The sequence below is a fragment of the Coccinella septempunctata genome, chromosome 9 (genome assembly GCF_907165205.1).
Source record: "Coccinella septempunctata chromosome 9, icCocSept1.1, whole genome shotgun sequence".
Lineage (NCBI taxonomy): Eukaryota > Metazoa > Arthropoda > Insecta > Coleoptera > Coccinellidae > Coccinella > Coccinella septempunctata.
In genome coordinates this window covers 17,231,030-17,250,748 of record NC_058197.1, presented here as the reverse complement: position 1 = coordinate 17,250,748, position 19,719 = coordinate 17,231,030, and the positions used below count along the sequence as shown (strand labels likewise).

General features: G+C 38.0%; 2 protein-coding genes across 6 annotated transcripts in view; one reads left to right on the top strand and one right to left on the bottom strand.

Annotated features, from left to right (window-relative positions):
• LOC123319966 overlaps positions 1-5,251 on the top strand; it is a 451,417-nt gene extending 446,166 nt beyond the window's left edge. For 4 of the 5 annotated variants that reach the window (XM_044907066.1, XM_044907068.1, XM_044907070.1 and 1 more), the window contains one exon: positions 2,565-2,686. In XM_044907066.1, the coding sequence (XP_044763001.1) occupies positions 2,565-2,646 (82 nt within the window). In that variant the 3' untranslated portion in view covers positions 2,647-2,686. Of the gene's footprint in view, positions 1-1,793; positions 2,114-2,267; positions 2,380-2,564; positions 2,687-3,328; positions 3,429-3,804; positions 3,899-4,241 lie in introns of those variants that run through there. The other variant, XR_006538670.1, reaches the window with a different exon arrangement.
• Positions 5,252-11,283: 6,032 nt separating this feature from the next.
• On the bottom strand, positions 11,284-12,253 carry LOC123319961. Its single transcript, XM_044907062.1, has 3 exons — positions 11,995-12,253; positions 11,489-11,593; positions 11,284-11,426 (listed from the first exon to the last, which is right to left on the bottom strand). The coding sequence occupies exons 1-3, from the start codon at positions 12,151-12,153 to the stop codon at positions 11,298-11,300; spliced, it is 393 nt and encodes a 130-aa protein (XP_044762997.1). The 5' UTR covers positions 12,154-12,253; the 3' UTR covers positions 11,284-11,297.
• Positions 12,254-19,719: the final 7,466 nt, after the last annotated feature.

Sequence of the window (19,719 nt, the reverse complement as noted above, 5' to 3'; positions counted from 1 at the left end):
GGCAGACATTTGCAATTTCTAGAATTTTCCGCTGCTTTCCTACGATTTTTGACGATTTCGAATGAATTTCCAACAGAATGTGAGTTCAAACCAATATATTTTCATTTTAACATCATTATTTCAACAAAAATTACATCTTGGAAGTTGGTTATTGCGAAATTTCCAAGAACAATTTTCCTCCTTCTAATTTCGTTTTGGTTTTATTAATTAGTTGTTTTTTTCAGAGAGAAAATAAGTAATTCCTTTGGAACAAAATCAACTACAGCAACTTATGATGGAAAACAATAAATTCCAGATAATCAGCAGAGTAAGACTTTCCGCTGATAATTATTTCAGGTAGGTCATCCATGAATAGAATTCAATCTTATTGGAACCGACAAAATAGTGCCTCTTTCCTTAAACGAAAATGAGGAGATTTTCAATCATATATATTTTTTTTCATTTCCAGTGTGGCTTGCATTGAAAACAGGGATGATGATTTCTGAAACTCATTGAAGTGTTTCAATTTCAGAGGACTGGGAAGAAAGAAAATCAAGATGATGACGATCAGAGGGGGAAGGAACTCAAGTAATGGACAATTCAGCCACATGATAGCGGTGAGTTGAAAATTGCTTGGTCACTTATGAAATGAATATTTTGAATGAATGCTGCTTCATGTTTTTTGAGTTCATTTATTAGGAATATTTTTTAAAATACTTATACATTATAGATGATTGATGAAAGAAAAAGCATGAATATTGGCGAATATTGGAAATTTCTCTTTCCTTTTTTACAGAAGTATTTACTCTCTAGTTATATCGAAGAGTATGATACTCTTTGATTATTATTGTATTTCTTCTCTCTGGTTATAATCACAGACCACCCACCTGTTGTAATCTGTGGATATAATCAATCGTTATAATTCCGATCTTAGTTACCTTTCTCGAAGAACGCTAATGCTCCTGCGCGCCGGCCTTATTGCGATACGTTTCGACACGTTTTCGATACGATTCAAAAAGAGTTGCCATGAAATAGTTAGCTTTGGGCGGCCATTTGCAATTTCTCGAATTTTCCGGTGCTTTCTTATGATTTTCGACGATTTCGAATGAATTTCCATCAGAATGTGAGTTCAAATCAATATATTTTCATTTTAACCTCATTATTTCAGCAAAAATTACATCTTGGAAGTTTGAAAATTGATTATTGCAAAATTTCCAAGGACAATTTTCCTTGTTCTGATTTTGATTTGGTTTTATTAATTGGTTGTTGTTTTCAGAGAGAAAAGAAGTAATTCCACTTGGACAAAATCAACTACAGCAACTTATAATGGAAAACAATGAATTCCAGATTATCAGCAGAGCAAAACTTTCCATAAAAAATTATCTCAGGTAGGTCATCTACGAATAGAATTCAATCTACATTCCAATTTATTGAAACCAATAACTAAAACTGAAATTAGGAGATTTTCAATCATATATTGTTTTTTTTTTCATTTTCAGGGTGGCTTGCAACGTAAAAAAGGACTGGGAAGAAAAAATATCAAGATGATGACGATCGGAGGAGAAGGAAATACTTCAGCAATGGACAATTCAGATGAATAATTTGAAAATTGCGACGATTAGGAAGATGAAGATGTAGAGAAAGTGGTGAGTTGAAAATTAATAGTCACTTAGAATTCTTATGAAATGAAAATATTCATTTATTCGCTAATTCATGTGACTTTCAGTTGATTTATTAGTGATATTTTTTCAAATAATTATAGGATGTTAAATGATTGAAGAATAAGCATGAATTATTGGCGAATATTTGAAATTTTCAAATTTCTCTTTCCTTTTTTAGCAGGAGTATTTTACTCTCTGGTTAAATCGCAGAGTATGATACTCTTTGATTATTGTATCTCTTCTCTCTGGTTATAATCACAGACTACCCACCTGTTGTAATCTGTGGATATAATCTTTGTGATATAATCGTTATAATTACGATCTTAGTTACCTTCGTCAAAGATCGCTAATGCTCCTGCGCGCCGGTCTTATTGCGATACGTTTCGAGTTTCGACACGTTTTCGATACGATTCTAGAATTTTCCGGTGCTTTCCTGTGATTTTCGACGATTTCGAATGAATTTTCAACAGATTGTGAGTTCAAACCAATATATTTTCATTTCAACATAATTATTTCAACACAATTTACATCTTGCAAGTTTCACAGTTGATTATTGCTAAATATCTCAAGGATAATTTTCCTTGTTCTGATTTAGATTAAGTTTTGCTCATTGGTTGTTTCTTCCAGGGAGAAAAGAATTAATTCCACTTGGACAAAATCAACTACGGCAACTTAAGATGGAAAACAATAAATTCCAGATTATCGGCAAAGCAAGATTTTCCTCTGAAAATTTTTTCAGGTAGGTCATCTACCAATAAAATTCAATCTGCATTCAAACTTATTGAAACTGATAAAAAAAAAACCTCTTTCTTTAAACGGAAATGAGGAGATTATCAATTGTATATTGTTTTTCATTTCTGTGGTGGCTTGAAACAAAAACGGTGTTGAAGATTTCTAAAACTCATTGAACTGTTTCAATTTCAGGGGACTTAGAAGAAAGAAAATCAAGATGATGACGATCAGAGGGGAAGGAATTACGCCATCAATGGACACTTCAGATGAATAAGATAAAAGTGGAGGCTTGTGATCATTACGGAGATAAAGCGGTGAGTTGAAAATTGCATGACTGAATTCTTATGAAATGAATTTTTATGGATATACATAATATATATAAATGCCGATTCATGTTATTTTCTGTTGAATTATCAATAATATTTTTTTTCAATATGTACTTACTCAATGTAAAATGATTGATTGAAGAAAAAGCATGAATATTGGCTAATATTTGAAATGTTCAAATTTCTCTTTCCTTTTTTAGCAGGAGTATTTTACTCTCTGGTTATACCACAGAGTATAATACTCTTTGATCTCTCTCTTCTCTCTGGTTATAATCACAGACTACCCACCTGTTGTGATCTGTGGATATAATCGTTATAATTACGATCTTAGTTACCTTTCTCGAAGATCGCTAATACGCCTGTGCGCCGGCCTTATTGCGATACGTTTCGAGTTTCGACACGTTTTCGATACGATTCTAGAATTTTCCGGTGCTTTCTTATGATTTTCGACGATTTCGAATGAATTTTCAACAGATTATGAGTTCAAACCAATTTATTTTCATTTTAACATAATTATTTCAACAAAAATTACATCTTGGAAGTTTCAAAGTTTGTTAATGCGAAATTTCCAAGGACAATTTTCCTCATTCTGAAATCGATTTGGTTTTATTCATTGATTATTTCTTTCAGAGAGAAAAGAAGTGATTCCACTTGGACAAAATTATCCGTAAGAAAATTTTCAGCTGCTCCAATGGTAACGGATAGCGAGACGACAAGATTTTCTTGAAAGGTAAGTTCCAATAAGATCAAGTATATTCTATCAGTATGTTGTTTTACATATTTTTATTTCATGTATTGGGATTAATACGCAGCCTAAAAAAATATTACTACTGAAAAGAATAGATTCATTAAATTCTTAGCTCAGTTTGAAAATCGTTGACAATTTTCGATATACATATTGCAGTTTTTCTTTCAATTACTTCGAAGAATATTGGCTGATTGTACATTATTATCGAAGATTTACAGGAATTTTCGAGTATGTAGATATTTTTTTTTGTATCATAATGTTTGAATTCATGCAACTTGGAATATTTCAAAGTTATGAACATTTTCAAGTGATCTCATTCCTTGCGTGATAGTATTTGACTGTATCGTTGCCTTTTTAGGTTAGAAAAGGAACGGAATGGAGCAACCAGAGTCGAGTTATGAAGTGGGAAATCTTCACAATTCAAACATCCGATTTGTTGAAAATATTCAAAGGTAAGGAAAGTGTTTTTTAAAATTGAATCGTATTTTCATTTCTTGCTTTAGGGCTGGTGAATTATTCTGGTCTACTATGAAGCACTGCTATCTAAGGAAAATTCTGGAAGTCGATTCAATATTCAGATGTAATTCCAATATTTTCTCTCAAAATTTATCATTCTAGTGAATGCTGGTCGATCTTTTAGTGCTTACCTGAATATTTCGATTTCTTTCTCCTCACCTACTTTCTTATGGATTTTTAATGCATGAAAAACTACCCTCACGTGACTTCATCATTTATTTAGAACCATAACAAATTATGTAATGTATAAAAAATATTTATTTTTGAATCTTTTTGTAGGTGACTAATGGTTCGGTGATCTCGTTCCTGCGTGGGGAGAACTCGAAGGAATACAAACTGTAAGATTATTTATTTTAGTTTTAGCAGATAGATAGAACGCTCGGTAATTTCTCCAAATTTAACTTACATGCGGCTATTTCTACTATTGATATTATACTCAGGGAGATAGATATCGGTCACCGGAGACTAATAAATAGCAAAATTCGAAAGTCATCATTATTATAGCGACAGATATTTGAACAAAATATAATTTTTATTTTCAGTATTTAATATTAAATGACTGAGGATTGTCTACTGGTCTCTGAGGACTGATATCGCATTGTGAAGCGGTCAACATGTTGATATTTTGTGATAAGATACAAATTTCAGTTTTAGTTTATGGCACTCCAGGGCGTTTCAGAAAAAAATAACCAAAAAACTTTTCATTTCGATTTCCCATAAGAATAACACAGGAAAATTTTTTTTTCTTCTGATTTTTAAGACTGATGAACGATAAATTGCGTTGCAATATCCTTTCTATATTTTGTAGAGAATTTAACGCTCTACAAAAAAGGTCTGATGTAATTTTCGATAAATGAACTCAATCGAGAGTTTTCTTTATAATACTCTCAAATTTATAAGTTTACAGTTTTCACAACAAACTGATATTTTATTTCTAAATTCTCAAAGTTGAAAAAAATGATTCCAATTGATGCTAATTTTCAATAACAAGAATTTTCAAAATTGTTAACAGTCATTGATAATTTGTTTTAAGTCTATCTTCACTATATAACAGATTTATAACGCTTAACAGTCTTCAGAGGTCTGATTTATATTTTGTAAAATGTTTTGGTCTCATTTTTCTAAAAACATAATATTTTGGCGAATCATTCATAAAAATTGAGGGTAAATTAAACATTGCCCTTGAATAACTTTCAACTGAGTTCATTTATTGAAAAATGACATCAGACCTTTTTTGTAGAGCGTTTAATTCCCTACAAAATATAGAAAGGATATTGCAATGCAATTTATCGTTCATTTGTTATGAAAATCAGAAGAAAAAAAATTTTTTTCTTGTGTTATTCTTATGGGAAATCAAAAAGTGGGATGAGGACAACCTAAACATTAATATTAAGGGCTCATTATTTCTTAGGCACATTTTGGCATTCAAACTAAACTTTCTAAAAAGAATAATTTCTTTGTTTTTTTTTAAAAGCCCTAATATCACTCATGTGAAAAAATTTTTTTCTTAAAATAGACATCTTGACCACGTTACATAACTCGCTCATTGACCTACAGCAACTTCATGAAATATTGTACAGGGTGGGCAAAATTCGTAGTTTACTGAGAGGATCTGGAGAACTATAAGAGCTAGAAGAAATTGGATGATACATTTCAGAGCTCTTTTTTAGAAGAACAACGAATGGTGAAAACGACGATTTCGAAAAATTCTCATAATTTTTTTGTCTTTGAGGTTGCAGATCTGAAATTCGAACCTTATACAGGCCCTAATGAAAAAATATTTTGATCTTATCAGTGGATTCTACGCAAAAAAGTGCCTGTAGAAGGTTCAAGTTTCTTTTTGAAATTGTCAAAAATCTCATTTTTTGCTAATAACCCTAAAACGAAGAATCATAGAAGGCTACGATTTTCACCATTATTTGTTTCTCTGAGAAAGAGCTCGGAAATGTGTCATCGGTTTTCTTCGAGCTCTTATAGTTTTGGAGATCCCCTCAATAGACAAAGAATCTTTCTACCCTGTACATATTCAAATTATTGCATAGATGGTGTAAAACTTTTTAAATTTGATAGATTTTCATGCTAAACATTTTTGAAGAAATACAGTACAATCGCGTTAATATGAACACAAAAAATACCGGCTTGTTCATATTACAGGAACTGTTCATATTTCTGAAGGTCAAGAAAAATAATTTTTTTACAGGTTCTCTAGGTTTTTTTCTTACCGAGTAAGATCGATGATAATTATACATAAAAAGTCTACTGAAAAAGAAAAACCATCAGATATTCAAAAAATAAAAAATTAAAGTTAATTATAATGACTTATCTTTTGTGGAGAAAAATGATCTTATTTTAGACTGAGTCTTCTTCGCGAAAAATTTCGATAAAACCGCTTTTTCATGTATGTTTTTCAGGGTAAGTGTCTCAATTAAACTAACGATAAATCGTGAAAACAAATTCATTCCTTGGAATAAAATAGACAAGTTACAACAAGTTCATACTAGTGAGATTCTACTTTGTTCATATTACAAGGTAGTCCATACAAAAAATTTTGTGTTCATATTACGGAGTGGTTCATATGACCGCGTGTTCATATTAACGCGATTGTACTGTATCTTATTATCGTCCTGGAAAACACAAAGACGTTGTAGCAAATGAGCGATTTAACTCCTTGAGTATTTTACAAGTAGATAATATTTGAATTTTAACTTGTTGTTTTATAGAAGGAATAGGACTGTTTGGTTGTTCTGTAATAGTTCTACGTACGTAATTGATAAGAATTTCTTATTGTGAAAATTTTTATCGTATTGATGAATTTTCATAAGCAGAATTTCTTATCAATTACGTACGTAGAACTATTACAGAACAACCAAACAGCCTTATTTCTTCTATGAAATTATTTTTGAAGAAATTTGCTCCATTGAACATCAAGAGTGTTTCAAAGTAATGAACTAACTAGATCTTATTTATGGAACCAGGGTCGTATCAAGCGAGGTGTCGCACATTAGTGCCCATTCACAATGAACGTAAGGCATAAAGTTGTAAACGCAATTTAATTCGTGGAGTAACTTGAACGTAACTTTTCCTTAAGAAATGTCGAAATTTCATGAACTTTCAAATATCATTTCATGTTTAAAGCAATAATAGTCGACTCTTTATCGAAATATTTGATGTATTTTATGATTTGTAAAAAACAACATGCAAAGAAAAAAGACGTTGATTGCAACTAACGTTATTGGACAAAAACTCTTGAAATTCAAATAAAAATAAATTAAGATATTTCACGTATAAATGTATATTTCGATTAAAATCGGTATTCAGATTGAGATAATTTTTGCGAATTCAAAACTAGAAGTTTGGTAAGGAGAGGAAATAACTGTTCGGCCTCAAACACCCTAAAAATACCAGTAGATTTTGATACTGCGTTCGAACAACGACTTACGTTCTTTTTGAATGGGCCATTTGAGGCTGTGATTGAACCATAGGAATCATAATATATACAGGGTGAGTCTTTGACTCGTACAAAAATTTTTACAGTAGATTATTGAGGTCAAAAGAAACACTTTTTTCCTATATCATTTTTTCTGTGGTCCCCCAAGGAGAAACAAAATTACCTTGATAATAACCAGCTAAATCTATGATACTTAACAGCCAAAATACCCAAATTTTAAAATTTCACAGATACTTTTTAATTAAAATATTTGTACGAGTCAAAGACTCCCCCTGTAGATTAGAATCGGCTTATTTTTTATGAGATCGACTCAAAAATCTCTCGCGATCGACAGTTTGAACACCGCCGCATTAGGCGTCGGTAGCGTCCATACAGCTCGCTTGATCCAGCCAAAGATTAACAAGATGCACTCTACTATGTTGATGGAGCTAGTTTCTTTTACTTTGAGCGTTCTGAAATCTGAAACCTCAAAATGTAACCAGGCAATCGTTGATTGAAGTATTAGTTATACAGAGTGTTTCACGAGCGGTTGGCCATAGCCAAATGGTAAATGCAGGTCATCTGGGCCTTTCAGAACAGTTTCCTCTTTCGTTCTATCGTACCTTAAGGCCGTTAGTTTCATAGATACTGATGATTTGTGGATTTCGGCTTAAATTTTTGATTTCCATAGCTTGAGAATGAGTGTTGTGATTTTGATGAAATTTTGTGGGCACATGCATTTCCGAGATTGTCAGAACAGTGCACAGAATATTGGGATTTATCGTTAAAATATCAAAATCTCTATTTTCTGCATCAGTTGGAAATTTTTTAATTTCAGAATTAAAAAAATATCTATTTTTCTTAATTAAATTCAATCTTCACTTTGCAAATCACACTTTTTCAGTGGAGTAACAAACATAAGAAATATTTCATCTCAATTCTCAAGATTAAGGTCCTGTTTTCAATTATTTCAATATCAAAGCACTCTTTTCAATCATTTTTTTTTGCATCCTTATCCTTATCAACACACCAAGTATTCAAGCACGCCACGTAAAAAATTTATTTGAAAAATATATTATTGAACTGTAAATTCTTTCGGACATTACCAATCTCAGGCAGAATGACAGAGAAATATCCTTTCGAATTCAATTCACATAATAAAAATTGAAAGTGCAAAATAACAATATCTTCTGATTAATATCAATTTCTTACTTCTTCATGTTGTAAAAAAAAACACATTCACGGAATCATAAATACTCATCCTTCATTCTGCTTAGGATTTGATAATTCCGAATCCGAAGGAATTTTCAATAATACGAATTTCATCAAAAAAAAAGAAACCACTCATTTTCAAGTTATGGATATCGAAAAGTCAGGCCGAAAAGACCAACTAGTTTGAAAGGCCTAGATGACCTGCATTGACCACTAGTCTAGGGCCAACCACCTTACATTATACAAGGTGTTCCCTTAACATGAGGAATAAATTCAGGGTATTATTCTCAGAGTGATTTGGGGACAGAAAGGTCCTGCAGGTCTTTATTTCCAAAATACAGGGCGTTAAATCTTCACAAATAAATAATGAATTGCTCGATAATTTCTTAAGAAGGGAAACCTCATAAAGGTGCTTATTTCAGGTTAAATATTTCATCATCAGCAATTTAGTAGCGTGTGTACTGGCATGAACTGTCATATTTTCAAAAGAAAAAATAGTACGCCAGTGATTTTTTCCAAAGTAAAATTCATTCTTGGAATTAATATTCAATTTAGAATATAAAAGAACTCTTGCGTTTTCTCTCTAAAAGATGTACATGTGTGGAAAAAATTTGAAAACGTTTGTTATTCAAAAAAGAAACCAGAGTAGAGCTTCTCAAATTAAGAGAATTGTTGAAATTTGTCGTTTCGAAAATATCGATGAATATTTGTTATTTATTTAGAAAACATGTAACGCCCTGTATCTTAGAAACAAATCATTTCCGGACATACGCCTACAGGACTTTTCCTACTCCAAATCCGTAGATAGAGGAAGGGAAAGATAACGTAAACAACAAGAAAAAGTGTGTCCAACATCTCCATGTTTATGTTTATATTTACTGTGCGTCTACTCCATCTTTGTTTATGGTTACCACAATATTCGAATGTTCATTATCGTGTTTGTGAATTTGTGTTTAGTGCATAGACTTAATGTTTTAAGTCTATGGTTTGGTTTAATAGTGCTTCGTTCGTTTTGTGACTTGTGTATCGGGAATATCGTTGTCGACATGCCTGGAAATTGTGTAATTTGTGGTAAACAAAAACATGTTGATGTTGGTCACAAAAAGATCTCCTTCGTAGCTGCGCAATGCGGTATCTTCTCTTCCCTCTATCTACGTCCAAATCTCTCGAAGTATACCCAGAGTTTATTTGTTATGTTTAGGAAACACCATGTATATTACACACGAGGACTGTTGGTTGGAATGTTTCAAAGAAACACGCGAGATAAACACTTGAAATTTTATAGTTAAGCTTTAAATTCGTTCTCTTTCTCGTTTTACCGGAAATTGTATCTACTTTCGTTTGTTTAATTTAACACCCAGTTTTCTTAATCATGATCATTGAATTGCTTTAATGTTGATAACTTTGAGATCTTTTTACATAAAAATTTCCGATTTTCTAGATTGTATTAAAAGAAGGCCAGTGCTTCTTCTCCGTTGATTAGAAATTCAATTGAACCATATACTTCATAACTTCCAACATTGAGAAGATTTGGTATGTCTTCTAATGAAGTCTAGAGAATTCGTAAATTTCATCTCAAAATATTGGAATAATGCCCTATTTGAAAAAATTTTTAGATTGTTCTAAGATTTCGGACAAATGTAGAATTCAATGAGTGGTTTGATAATGAATAAGAAAACTTTGTGTTACATTGAAAAAATGTCGTGTCATTTCTGGCGAAACCGGAGGTCGAGCGAATCTGTTCGTTTTTTCCAAGAATTCATCTCTCCCAACAAAGCTTAACAACTTAATTTCAAGTGTTTATCACGATTTTTCTTTGAAATTCACGAAACGGTCTTGGTGAATCACTCTGTATATACAGATCTGTCTGTCCCGTCTATGGCCGGGGCGACGGACAAGGAGGGAATTCCGTCCCTGTCTGTCCCGTCTATGGTCGAGGCGACAGACAAGGAAGGAAACACGCATTTGTGTGTTTTCCGTCCCTGTCTGTCCCGTCTATGGCCGGGGCAACGGACAAGGAGGGAATTCCGTCCCTGTCTGTCCCGTCTATGGTCGAGGCGACGGACAAGGAAGGAAACACGCATTTGTGTGCTTTCCGTCCCTGTTCGTCCCGTCTATGACCGGGGCGACGGACAAGGAGGGAAACCACACACTTGTGTGCTTTCCGTCTTTGTTCGTCCGGTCTATGGTCGGGGCGACGAACAAGGAGGGAAACCACGCATTTGTGTGCTTTCCGTCCCTGTTCGTCCCGTCTATGACCGGGACGACGGACAAGGAGGGAAACACGCATTTGTGTGCTTTCCGTCCCTGTCTGTCCCGTCTATGACCGGGGCGACGGACAAGGAGGGAAACCACACACTTGTGTGCTTTCCGTCCCTGTCTGTCCCGTCTATGACCGGGACGACGGACAAGGAGGGAATTCCGAATTCCGTCCCTGTTCGTCCCGTCTATGACCGGGACGACGGACAAGGAGGGAATTCCGAATTCCGTCCCTGTTCGTCCCGTCTGTGACCGGGACGACGGACAAGGAGGGAATTCCGAATTCCGTCCCTGTTCGTCCCGTCTATGACCGGGACGACGGACAAGGAGGGAATTCCGAATTCCGTCCCTGTTCGTCCCGTCTATGACCGGGGCGACGGACAAGGCATATGTTTCAGGTGATCAGGAAAATAAAACAGAGAAGACAGAAGGACACTTTATTGAGGCATGAGATACATTGGAAGATCGGTAACCTGCACGGACGTCTGGAGTCTGGACCCTCTATGCTCCTGAAACGAAAGAGTTCCCGTTAGAGGAGTGAACGCGTTCCCCCCACTCTGACCGATCTGTGAACGCGTTCCCCCCACTCTGACCGATCTGTGAACGCGTTCCCCCCACTCTGACCGATCTGGATCCGGACCGGGGCGAGGAGGCCCCGCGTTCCCCGCTCGGCCCAGTTCAGATCCGGCCGGTCATAGACGGGACGAACAGGGACGGAATTCGGAATTCCCTCCTTGTCCGTCGTCCCGGTCATAGACGGGACGAACAGGGACGGAATTCGGAATTCCCTCCTTGTCCGTCGTCCCGGTCATAGACGGGACGAACAGGGACGGAAAGCACACAAGTGTGTGGTTTCCCTCCTTGTCCGTCGCCCCGGCCATAGACGGGACAGACAGGGACGGAAAGCACACAAGTGTGTGGTTTCCCTCCTTGTCCGTCGCCCCGGTCATAGACGGGACGAACAGGGACGGAAAGCACACAAATGCGTGTTTCCCTCCTTGTCCGTCGTCCCGGTCATAGACGGGACGAACAGGGACGGAAAGCACACAAATGCGTGGTTTCCCTCCTTGTCCGTCGCCCCGGTCATAGACGGGACAGACAGGGACGGAAAGCACACAAATGCGTGTTTCCCTCCTTGTCCGTCGTCCCGGTCATAGACGGGACGAACAGGGACGGAAAGCACACAAATGCGTGGTTTCCCTCCTTGTTCGTCGCCCCGACCATAGACCGGACGAACAAAGACGGAAAGCACACAAGTGTGTGGTTTCCCTCCTTGTCCGTCGCCCCGGTCATAGACGGGACGAACAGGGACGGAAAGCACACAAATGCGTGTTTCCTTCCTTGTCCGTCGCCTCGACCATAGACGGGACAGACAGGGACGGAATTCCCTCCTTGTCCGTTGCCCCGGCCATAGACGGGACAGACAGGGACGGAAAGCACACAAATGCGTGTTTCCTTCCTTGTCCGTCGCCTCGACCATAGACGGGACAGACAGGGACGGAATTCTCTCCTTGTCCGTCGCCCCGGCCATGTACGGGACAGACAGATCTGTATATACAGAGTGATTCACCAAGACCGTTTCGTGAATTTCAAAGAAAAATCGTGATAAACACTTGAAATTCCATAGTTAAGCTTTGTTGGGAGAGATGAATTCTTGGAAAAAACTACAGATTCGTCCGACCTCCGGTTTCGCCAAAAATGACACGACCTTTTTTCAATGTAACACCAAGTTTTCTTATTCATAATCAGACCACTCATTCAATTCTATATTTGTCCGAAATCTAAAAATATATAAAAATTCTCAAATATTCCAATATTTTGAGATGAAATTTACGAATTCTCTAGATTTCATTTGAAGACATACCAAAGCTTCTCAATGTTTTAAGTCATGAAGTATATGTTCTAATTAACGGAGAAGAAGCACTGGTATATCTTCTTTTAATACAATCTAGAAAATCAGAAATTTTTATGTAAAGATCAACATTAAAGCAATTCATGATTAAGAAAACTGGGTGTTACATTAAACAAACGAAAGTAGATACAATTTCCGGTAAAACGAGAAAGAGAACGAATTTCAAGCTCAACTATAAAATTTCAAGTGTTTATCTCGAGTGTTTCTTTGAAATATTCTAACCAACAGTCATCGTGTGTAATATACATGGTGTTTCCTAAACATGAAAAATAAACTCTGGGTATACTTCGAGAGATTTGGACGTAGATAGAGGGAAGAGAAGATACCGCATTGCGCAGTTACGAAGGAGGACTTTCTGTGACCAACATCAACATGTTTTTGTTTACCACAAATTTCCCGATACACAAGTCACAAACCGAACGAAGCACTATTACACCAAACCATAGACTTAAAACATTAAGTCTATGCACTAAACACAAATTCATAAACACGATAATGAACATTCGAATATTGTGGTAACCATAAACAAAGATGGAGTAGACGCACAGTAAATATAAACATAAACATGGATATGTTGGACACACTTTTTCTTGTTGTTTACGTTATCTTTCCCTTCCTCTATCTACGGATTTGGAGTAGGAAAAGTCCTGTAGGCGTATGTCCGGAAATGATTTGTTTCTAAGGTACTGGGCGTTACATGTTTTTCAAATAAATAACAAATATTCATCAACGACAAATTTCAACAATTGAAATGAAATTCATTATTCGATTGCTCTACTCGAGTTTTTTTTTTTTAATGACAAACGTTTTCAATTTTTTTCCATACATGGTAGATCTTAGAGAAAAAGATGCAAGAGTCCTTTTATATTCTAAATTGAATGAATGAATTTTACTTTGGAAAAAATCATTGGCGTACTATTTTCTTTTGAAAATATGAAAGACAATGCTCGTACAAACACTACTAAACTAAAAGATGAGATATTCAACGTGAAATAAGCACCTTTTTGAGATGTCCCTTCTAACGAAATTAAAGAGCAATTTATTATTTATGTGTGAAAATTTAACGCCCTGTAATTTGAAAACAAATCATTTCCGGACAAAGACCAGCAGGGGACCTTTCCGACCCCAAATCACTCTGAGAATAATACCCTGAGTTCATTCCCCATGTTATGGAAACACCCTGTATAATACAGGGTGGTTGGCCATAGACTAGTGATCAATGCAGGTCATCTAGGTCTTTTGACCTGACTTTTCGATATCTCTGTAACTTGAAAATGAGTGGTTTCTTTTTTGATGAAATTCGTATTATTGAAAATTGGGAATTCCTTCGGAATTATCAAATCCTAAGCAGAATGAAGGATGAGTATTTATTATTCCGTGAATGTGTTTTTTTTTTTGAAACATGAAGTAGTAAGAAATTGATATTAATCAGAAAATATTGTTATTTTGCACTTTGAATTTTTATTATGTGAATTGAATTCGAAGAAGGAAATAACATGTCATTCTGCCTAAGATTGATAATGTCCAAAGAATTCACATTTCAATAATACATTTTTTAAATATATTTTTCAGGAGGCGTGCTGGTGTGTGTTGATGAATCAGGATTAAAAAAAATGATTGAAAAGAGTGCTTTTGATATCCGGAGTGTCATCAGGTGATATTGAAATAATTGAAGACAGGACCTTAATCTCGAGAATTAAAATTAAATATGATTTCTTATGTTTGCTACTCTGATTATAGATATAAATTTATTGAAATACGATGTAAATGGTTTGAATAAAGTTATTATTATTTAAAAAGAGTGTGATTTTCAAAGTGAAGATTGAATTTTTTTAATTATGAAATCAAAGAATTTTCAACTGATCAAGAAAATAGAGATTTTGATATCTGAACGATAAATCCCAATATTCTGTGCACTGTTCTGACAATCTCGGAAATGCACGTGCCCAGAAAATTTCATCAAAATCGCAACACTCATTCTCAAGCTATGGAAATCAAAAATTTAGGCCAAAATCCACAAATCACCCGGTACCAATGAAACTATAATGGCCTTAGAGTACAAAAGAGGCAACTTTTCTGAAAGGCCTGCATTTACCATTTGGCTATGGCCAACCACTCGTGAATCACTCGGTATAACAGAGTGTCTCCGGATTAACGGGTATAAGTTCGGATGTAGGTTCAGTACCTGAAAATAAGACGAAACGCTCCGTTGAAGATTTACGTTACTTTAAAAATTACGACTTGATGGATTTATTGAATTATTTCAAAGAAGGAGCAAGATGAACAACTGAAATTTTGCAGTGGTATTTTTCAAGTAGGGATGCACCTAGAATTCAGTTTTTCACTCATCTTCCATAGCTAAACAGGGTTAAAATCGACAACCCACCATATTTTTTTGAGGCTCATCGAAAAATATACATCGGAATGAAATTTTCCTGAAAACTTTATTGTCTTTTAGCGGAATATAAAAAAATAGATTTTTCGGTCTGTTTTTGAACATCACACTAAATTGAAAAAGTTTTTCCACAAATCAGAATAAACAACCAACTAAATCGTTAATATTACTTGGATGGTGTAATCGACATTCGAAATTACAAAATGTCGATCCTAAGCAACAAGAGAAGATCATTTAATGTTGTTCAAAAATAGAGCAAAGGACTTATTTAATTTTTTTAAGTAGATACTGTCATTTCTAGGATAAAAACCTAATTATTAATAAAGATTTTAAATGAAATCATATTTCGAAGTAAGTGAAAAGTTATGGTGAAAAATATAAAGGGGTTGTCGATTTCACCCCCCTCTAGCTATGGAGGATAAGTGAGAAAATGAGTTCTTGGTGCATCTCTACTCAAAAAATACCCCTGCAACATTTCATTTGTTCATCTTGGTCCAACTTTGAAAAAATTTAAGAAATCCATAAGGACATACCTCCACAGAAACCTTTTGTCTTATTTTGAAGTCATGAACCTATATCCAAATTTATTTCCATTAATTCTGGGACGCCCAGTATAAAGCAACTTATGAATTTACTCAAGGAGTTAAATCGCTCATTTGCTACAACGTCATTGTGTTTTCCATGATCAAAAATCAGATATTTCTTAAAAAATGTTTCTCATGAAATCTGTCAACTTTAAAAAGATTTACACTTTCTACGCAATATTTTGAATATTTACAGGCTGGGCAAAATTCGTTGTCTACTGAGGGGATCTCGAGAACAATGAAAAGCTAGAAGAAAACTAATGACACATTTCCGAATTCTTTTTCAGAGAAAAAAAGAATGGTGAAAACCGTAGACTTCTATGATTCTTCGTTTCTGAGTTATCAGCAAAAAATTGACGATTTCGTAAAGTTCTCGTTATTTTTTGTCTTTGAAGTTACAGATCAAAAAAAAGAACCTTCTACAGGCACTTTTATACTATCTATTGATGAAAGATTTTTTTTCCAATTCAAAAATAAAAATTCAACAAACGTTAGCATTTAAAAAAAACGAAAGTTCGCCTGATGATTCGAAATGAAAAAATATTTTGAGCTTATCAGTGGATTCTACGCAAAAAAGTGCCTGTGGAAGGTTCAAGTTTCTGATCTGTTACTTCGAAGGCGAAAAAGTTACGAGAACTTTTCGGAATTCCCACCATTTTTTGTTTCTCTGAAAAAGAGTTCGAAAACGTGCCAACTCTTCTACTCTGAGCTGCTCTAGTTTCCGAGATTCCCTCATTGGGCATCGAATTTGGGACACCCTGTACAATATTTCATGACGTTGCTTGTAGCTCAATGAGCGACTTATGTAAAGCAGTCAAAATGTCTATTTTGAGAAAAAAAGAATTTTTTTTAATGAGTGTTATAAACTGAAACTGAATTTTTTATTTTATCCAAAAATATCAACATGTTGACTGCTTCACAATGAGATATCAGCCCCCTGGGACCAATAGACAATCCTCAGCCATTTTATCTAATATTGAAAATAAAAATTATATTTTGTTCAAATATCTGTCGTTATACTAAAAGTGACTTGAGAGTATTGTTACGTATCTGTCTCAGATGACCGATATCACTCTTGAGTATATCAAAAGTAGAAAAAGCCGCAAAAAAGTTAAATTTGGAGAAATTACCGTGCGATCTATCAATTTGTTAAAACTTACAGTATGCATTCCTTCAAGTTCTTCCTACAAGTTTATCGGGATGCTCCTCACAAGATGCACAAGATCACCGAACCATTAGTCACCTACAAAAAGATTCAAAAATAAATATTTTTTATACATTACATAATTTGTTATGGTTCTAATAAATGTTGTCGGGTGCTGTCGTCGGCAGTTGTCGGGTGTTGTCGGGTGTTGTCGGGTGTCGTCGGATATTGTCGGCAGATTTAGCTAGTTATTATCAAGGTAATTTTGTTTCTCCATGGGGGCGTTGTCGGGTGTTGTCGGGTGTTCTCGGGTATGGTCGGGTGTTGTCGGCTATTGTCGGCTGTTGTCGGCTGTTATCGGTTGTTGTCGGGTGTTCTCGGGTATGGTCGGGTGTTGTCGGCTATTGTCGGGTGTCGTCGGGTGTTGTCGGGTATGGTCGGGAGTTGTCGGCTATTGTCGGGTGTGGTCGGCTATTGTCGGGTGTTGTCGGCTGTCGTCGGGTATGGTCCGGTGTTGTCGGTTATTGTCGGGTGTTGTCGGCTATCGTCGGGTATGGTCGGGTGTTGTCGGGTATGGTCAAGTGTTGTCGGCTATTGTCGGGTGTGGTCGGGTGTTGTCGGCTATTGTGTGTTGTCGGGTGTTGTCGGGTATGGTCGGGTGTTGTCGGCTGTAGTCGGGTGTTCTCGGGTGTTATCGGTTATTGTCGGCTATTGTCGGTTGTTGTCGGGTGTTCTCGGGTATGGTCGGGTGCTATCGTCGGGTGTTGTCGGGTGCTGTCGTCGGCAGTTGTCGGGTGTTGTCGGCAGTTGTCGGGTGTTGTCGGCTGTTGTCGTGTGTTGTCGGCAGTTGTCGGGTGTTGTCGGTTATTGTCGGCTGTTGTCGGGTGTCGTCGGATATTGTCGGGTGTTGTCGGCAGATTTAGCTAGTTATTATCAAGGTAATTTTGTTTCTCCATGGGGCGTTGTCGGGTGTTGTCGGCTGTTGTCGGGTGTTCTCGGGTATGGTCGGGTGTTGTCGGCTATTGTCGGCAGTTGTCGGCTGTTTTCGGGTGTTGTCGGGTGTTCTCGGGTATGGTCGGGTGTTGTCGGCTATTGTCGGGTGTTGTCGGCAGTTGTCGGGTGTTGTCGGCAGTTGTCGGGTGTTGTCGGCAGTAGTCGGGTATGGTCGGGTGTCGTCTGGTGTTGTCGGGTATGGTCGGGTGTTGTCGGCTATTGTCGGGTGTGGTCGGCTATTGTCGGGTGTTGTCGGCTATCGTCGGGTGTTGTCGGGTATGGTCGGGTGTTGTCGGGTATGGTCGGGTGTTGTCGGCTATTGTCGGGTGTGGTCGGGTGTTGTCGGCTGTCGTCGGGTGTTGTCGGGTATGGTCGGGTGTTGTCGGGTATGGTCGGGTGTTGTCGGGTATGGTCGGGTGTTGTCGGCTATTGTCGGGTGTGGTCGGGTGTTGTCGGCTATTGTCGGGTGTTGTCGGCTATTGTCGGGTGTTGTCGGCTATTGTCGGGTGTTGTCGGCTATTGTCGGGTGTGGTCGGGTGTTGTCGGCTATTGTCGGCTGTCGTCGGGTATGGTCGGGTGTTGTCGGGTATGGTCGGGTGTTGTCGGTTATTGTCGGCTATCGTCGGGTGTTGTCGGGTATGGTCGGGTGTTGTCGGTTATTGTCGGCTATCGTCGGGTGTTGTCGGGTATGGTCGGGTGTTGTCGGGTGTTGTCGGGTATGGTCGGGTATGGTCGGGTGTTGTCGGGTATTGTCGGGTGTTGTCGGGTATTGTCGTGTGTGGTCGGGTGTTGTCGGGTATGATCGGGTGTTGTCGGGTATGGTCGGGTGTTGTCGGGTGTGGTCGGGTGTTGTCGGGTGTGGTCGGGTGTTGTCGGCTATCGTCGGGTGTTGTCGGCTATCGTCGGGTATGGTCGGGTGTTGTCGGGTATGGTCGGGTGTTGTCGGGTATTGTCGTGTGTGGTCGGGTGTTGTCGGGTATGATCGGGTGTTGTCGGGTATGGTCGGCTATTGTCGGGTGTTGTCGGGTATGGTCGGGTATGGTCAGGTGTTGTCGGGTATTGTCGGGTGTTGTCGGGTATTGTCGTGTGTGGTCGGGTGTTGTCGGGTATGATCGGGTGTTGTCGGGTATGGTCGGCTATTGTCGGGTGTTGTCGGCTATGGTCGGGTGTGGTCGGGTGTTGTCGGCTATTGTCGGCTATCGTCGGGTGTTGTCGGCTATCGTCGGGTATGGTCGGGTGTTGTCGGGTATGGTCGGGTGTTGTCGGGTATTGTCGGGTGTGGTCGGGTGTTGTCGGGTATGGTCGGGTGTTGTCGGGTATGGTCGGGTGTTGTCGGGTATTGTCGGGTGTGGTCGGGTGTTGTCGGGTATGGTCGGGTGTGGTCGGGTGTTGTCGGGTATGGTCGGGTGTTGTCGGCTATTGTCGGGACACCCGACAATAGCCGACAACACCCGACCACACCCGACAATAGCAGAATATACCCGACGACAGCCGACAACACCCGACAACTGCCGACAATAGCCGACAACACCCGACCATACCCGAGAACACCTGACAACTGCCGACAACACCCGAGAACACCCGACAACAACCGACAATAGCCGACAACACCCGACAATAACCGACAATAGCCGACAACACCCGACCATACCCGACAACTGCCGACAACACCCGACAACACCCGACCATACCCGACAACACCCGACAACACCCGACCACACCCGACAACACCCGACCACACCCGACCATACCCGACAACACCCGACCATACCCGACAACACCCGACGATAGCCGACAACACCCGACCATACCCGACAACACCCGACAATAG

Coding starts and splice junctions, on each gene's coding strand:
- LOC123319961 (XM_044907062.1), bottom strand. CDS start 12,153: ATGACCGGGGCGACGGACAAGGAGGGAAACCACACACTTGTGTGCTTT. Junction 11,594..11,994: donor TGACCGGGACGACGGACAAG/GAGGGAAACACG, acceptor ACGACGGACAAG/GAGGGAATTCCGAATTCCGT. Junction 11,427..11,488: donor TCGCCCCGGTCCGGATCCAG/ATCGGTCAGAGT, acceptor ACGCGTTCACAG/ATCGGTCAGAGTGGGGGGAA.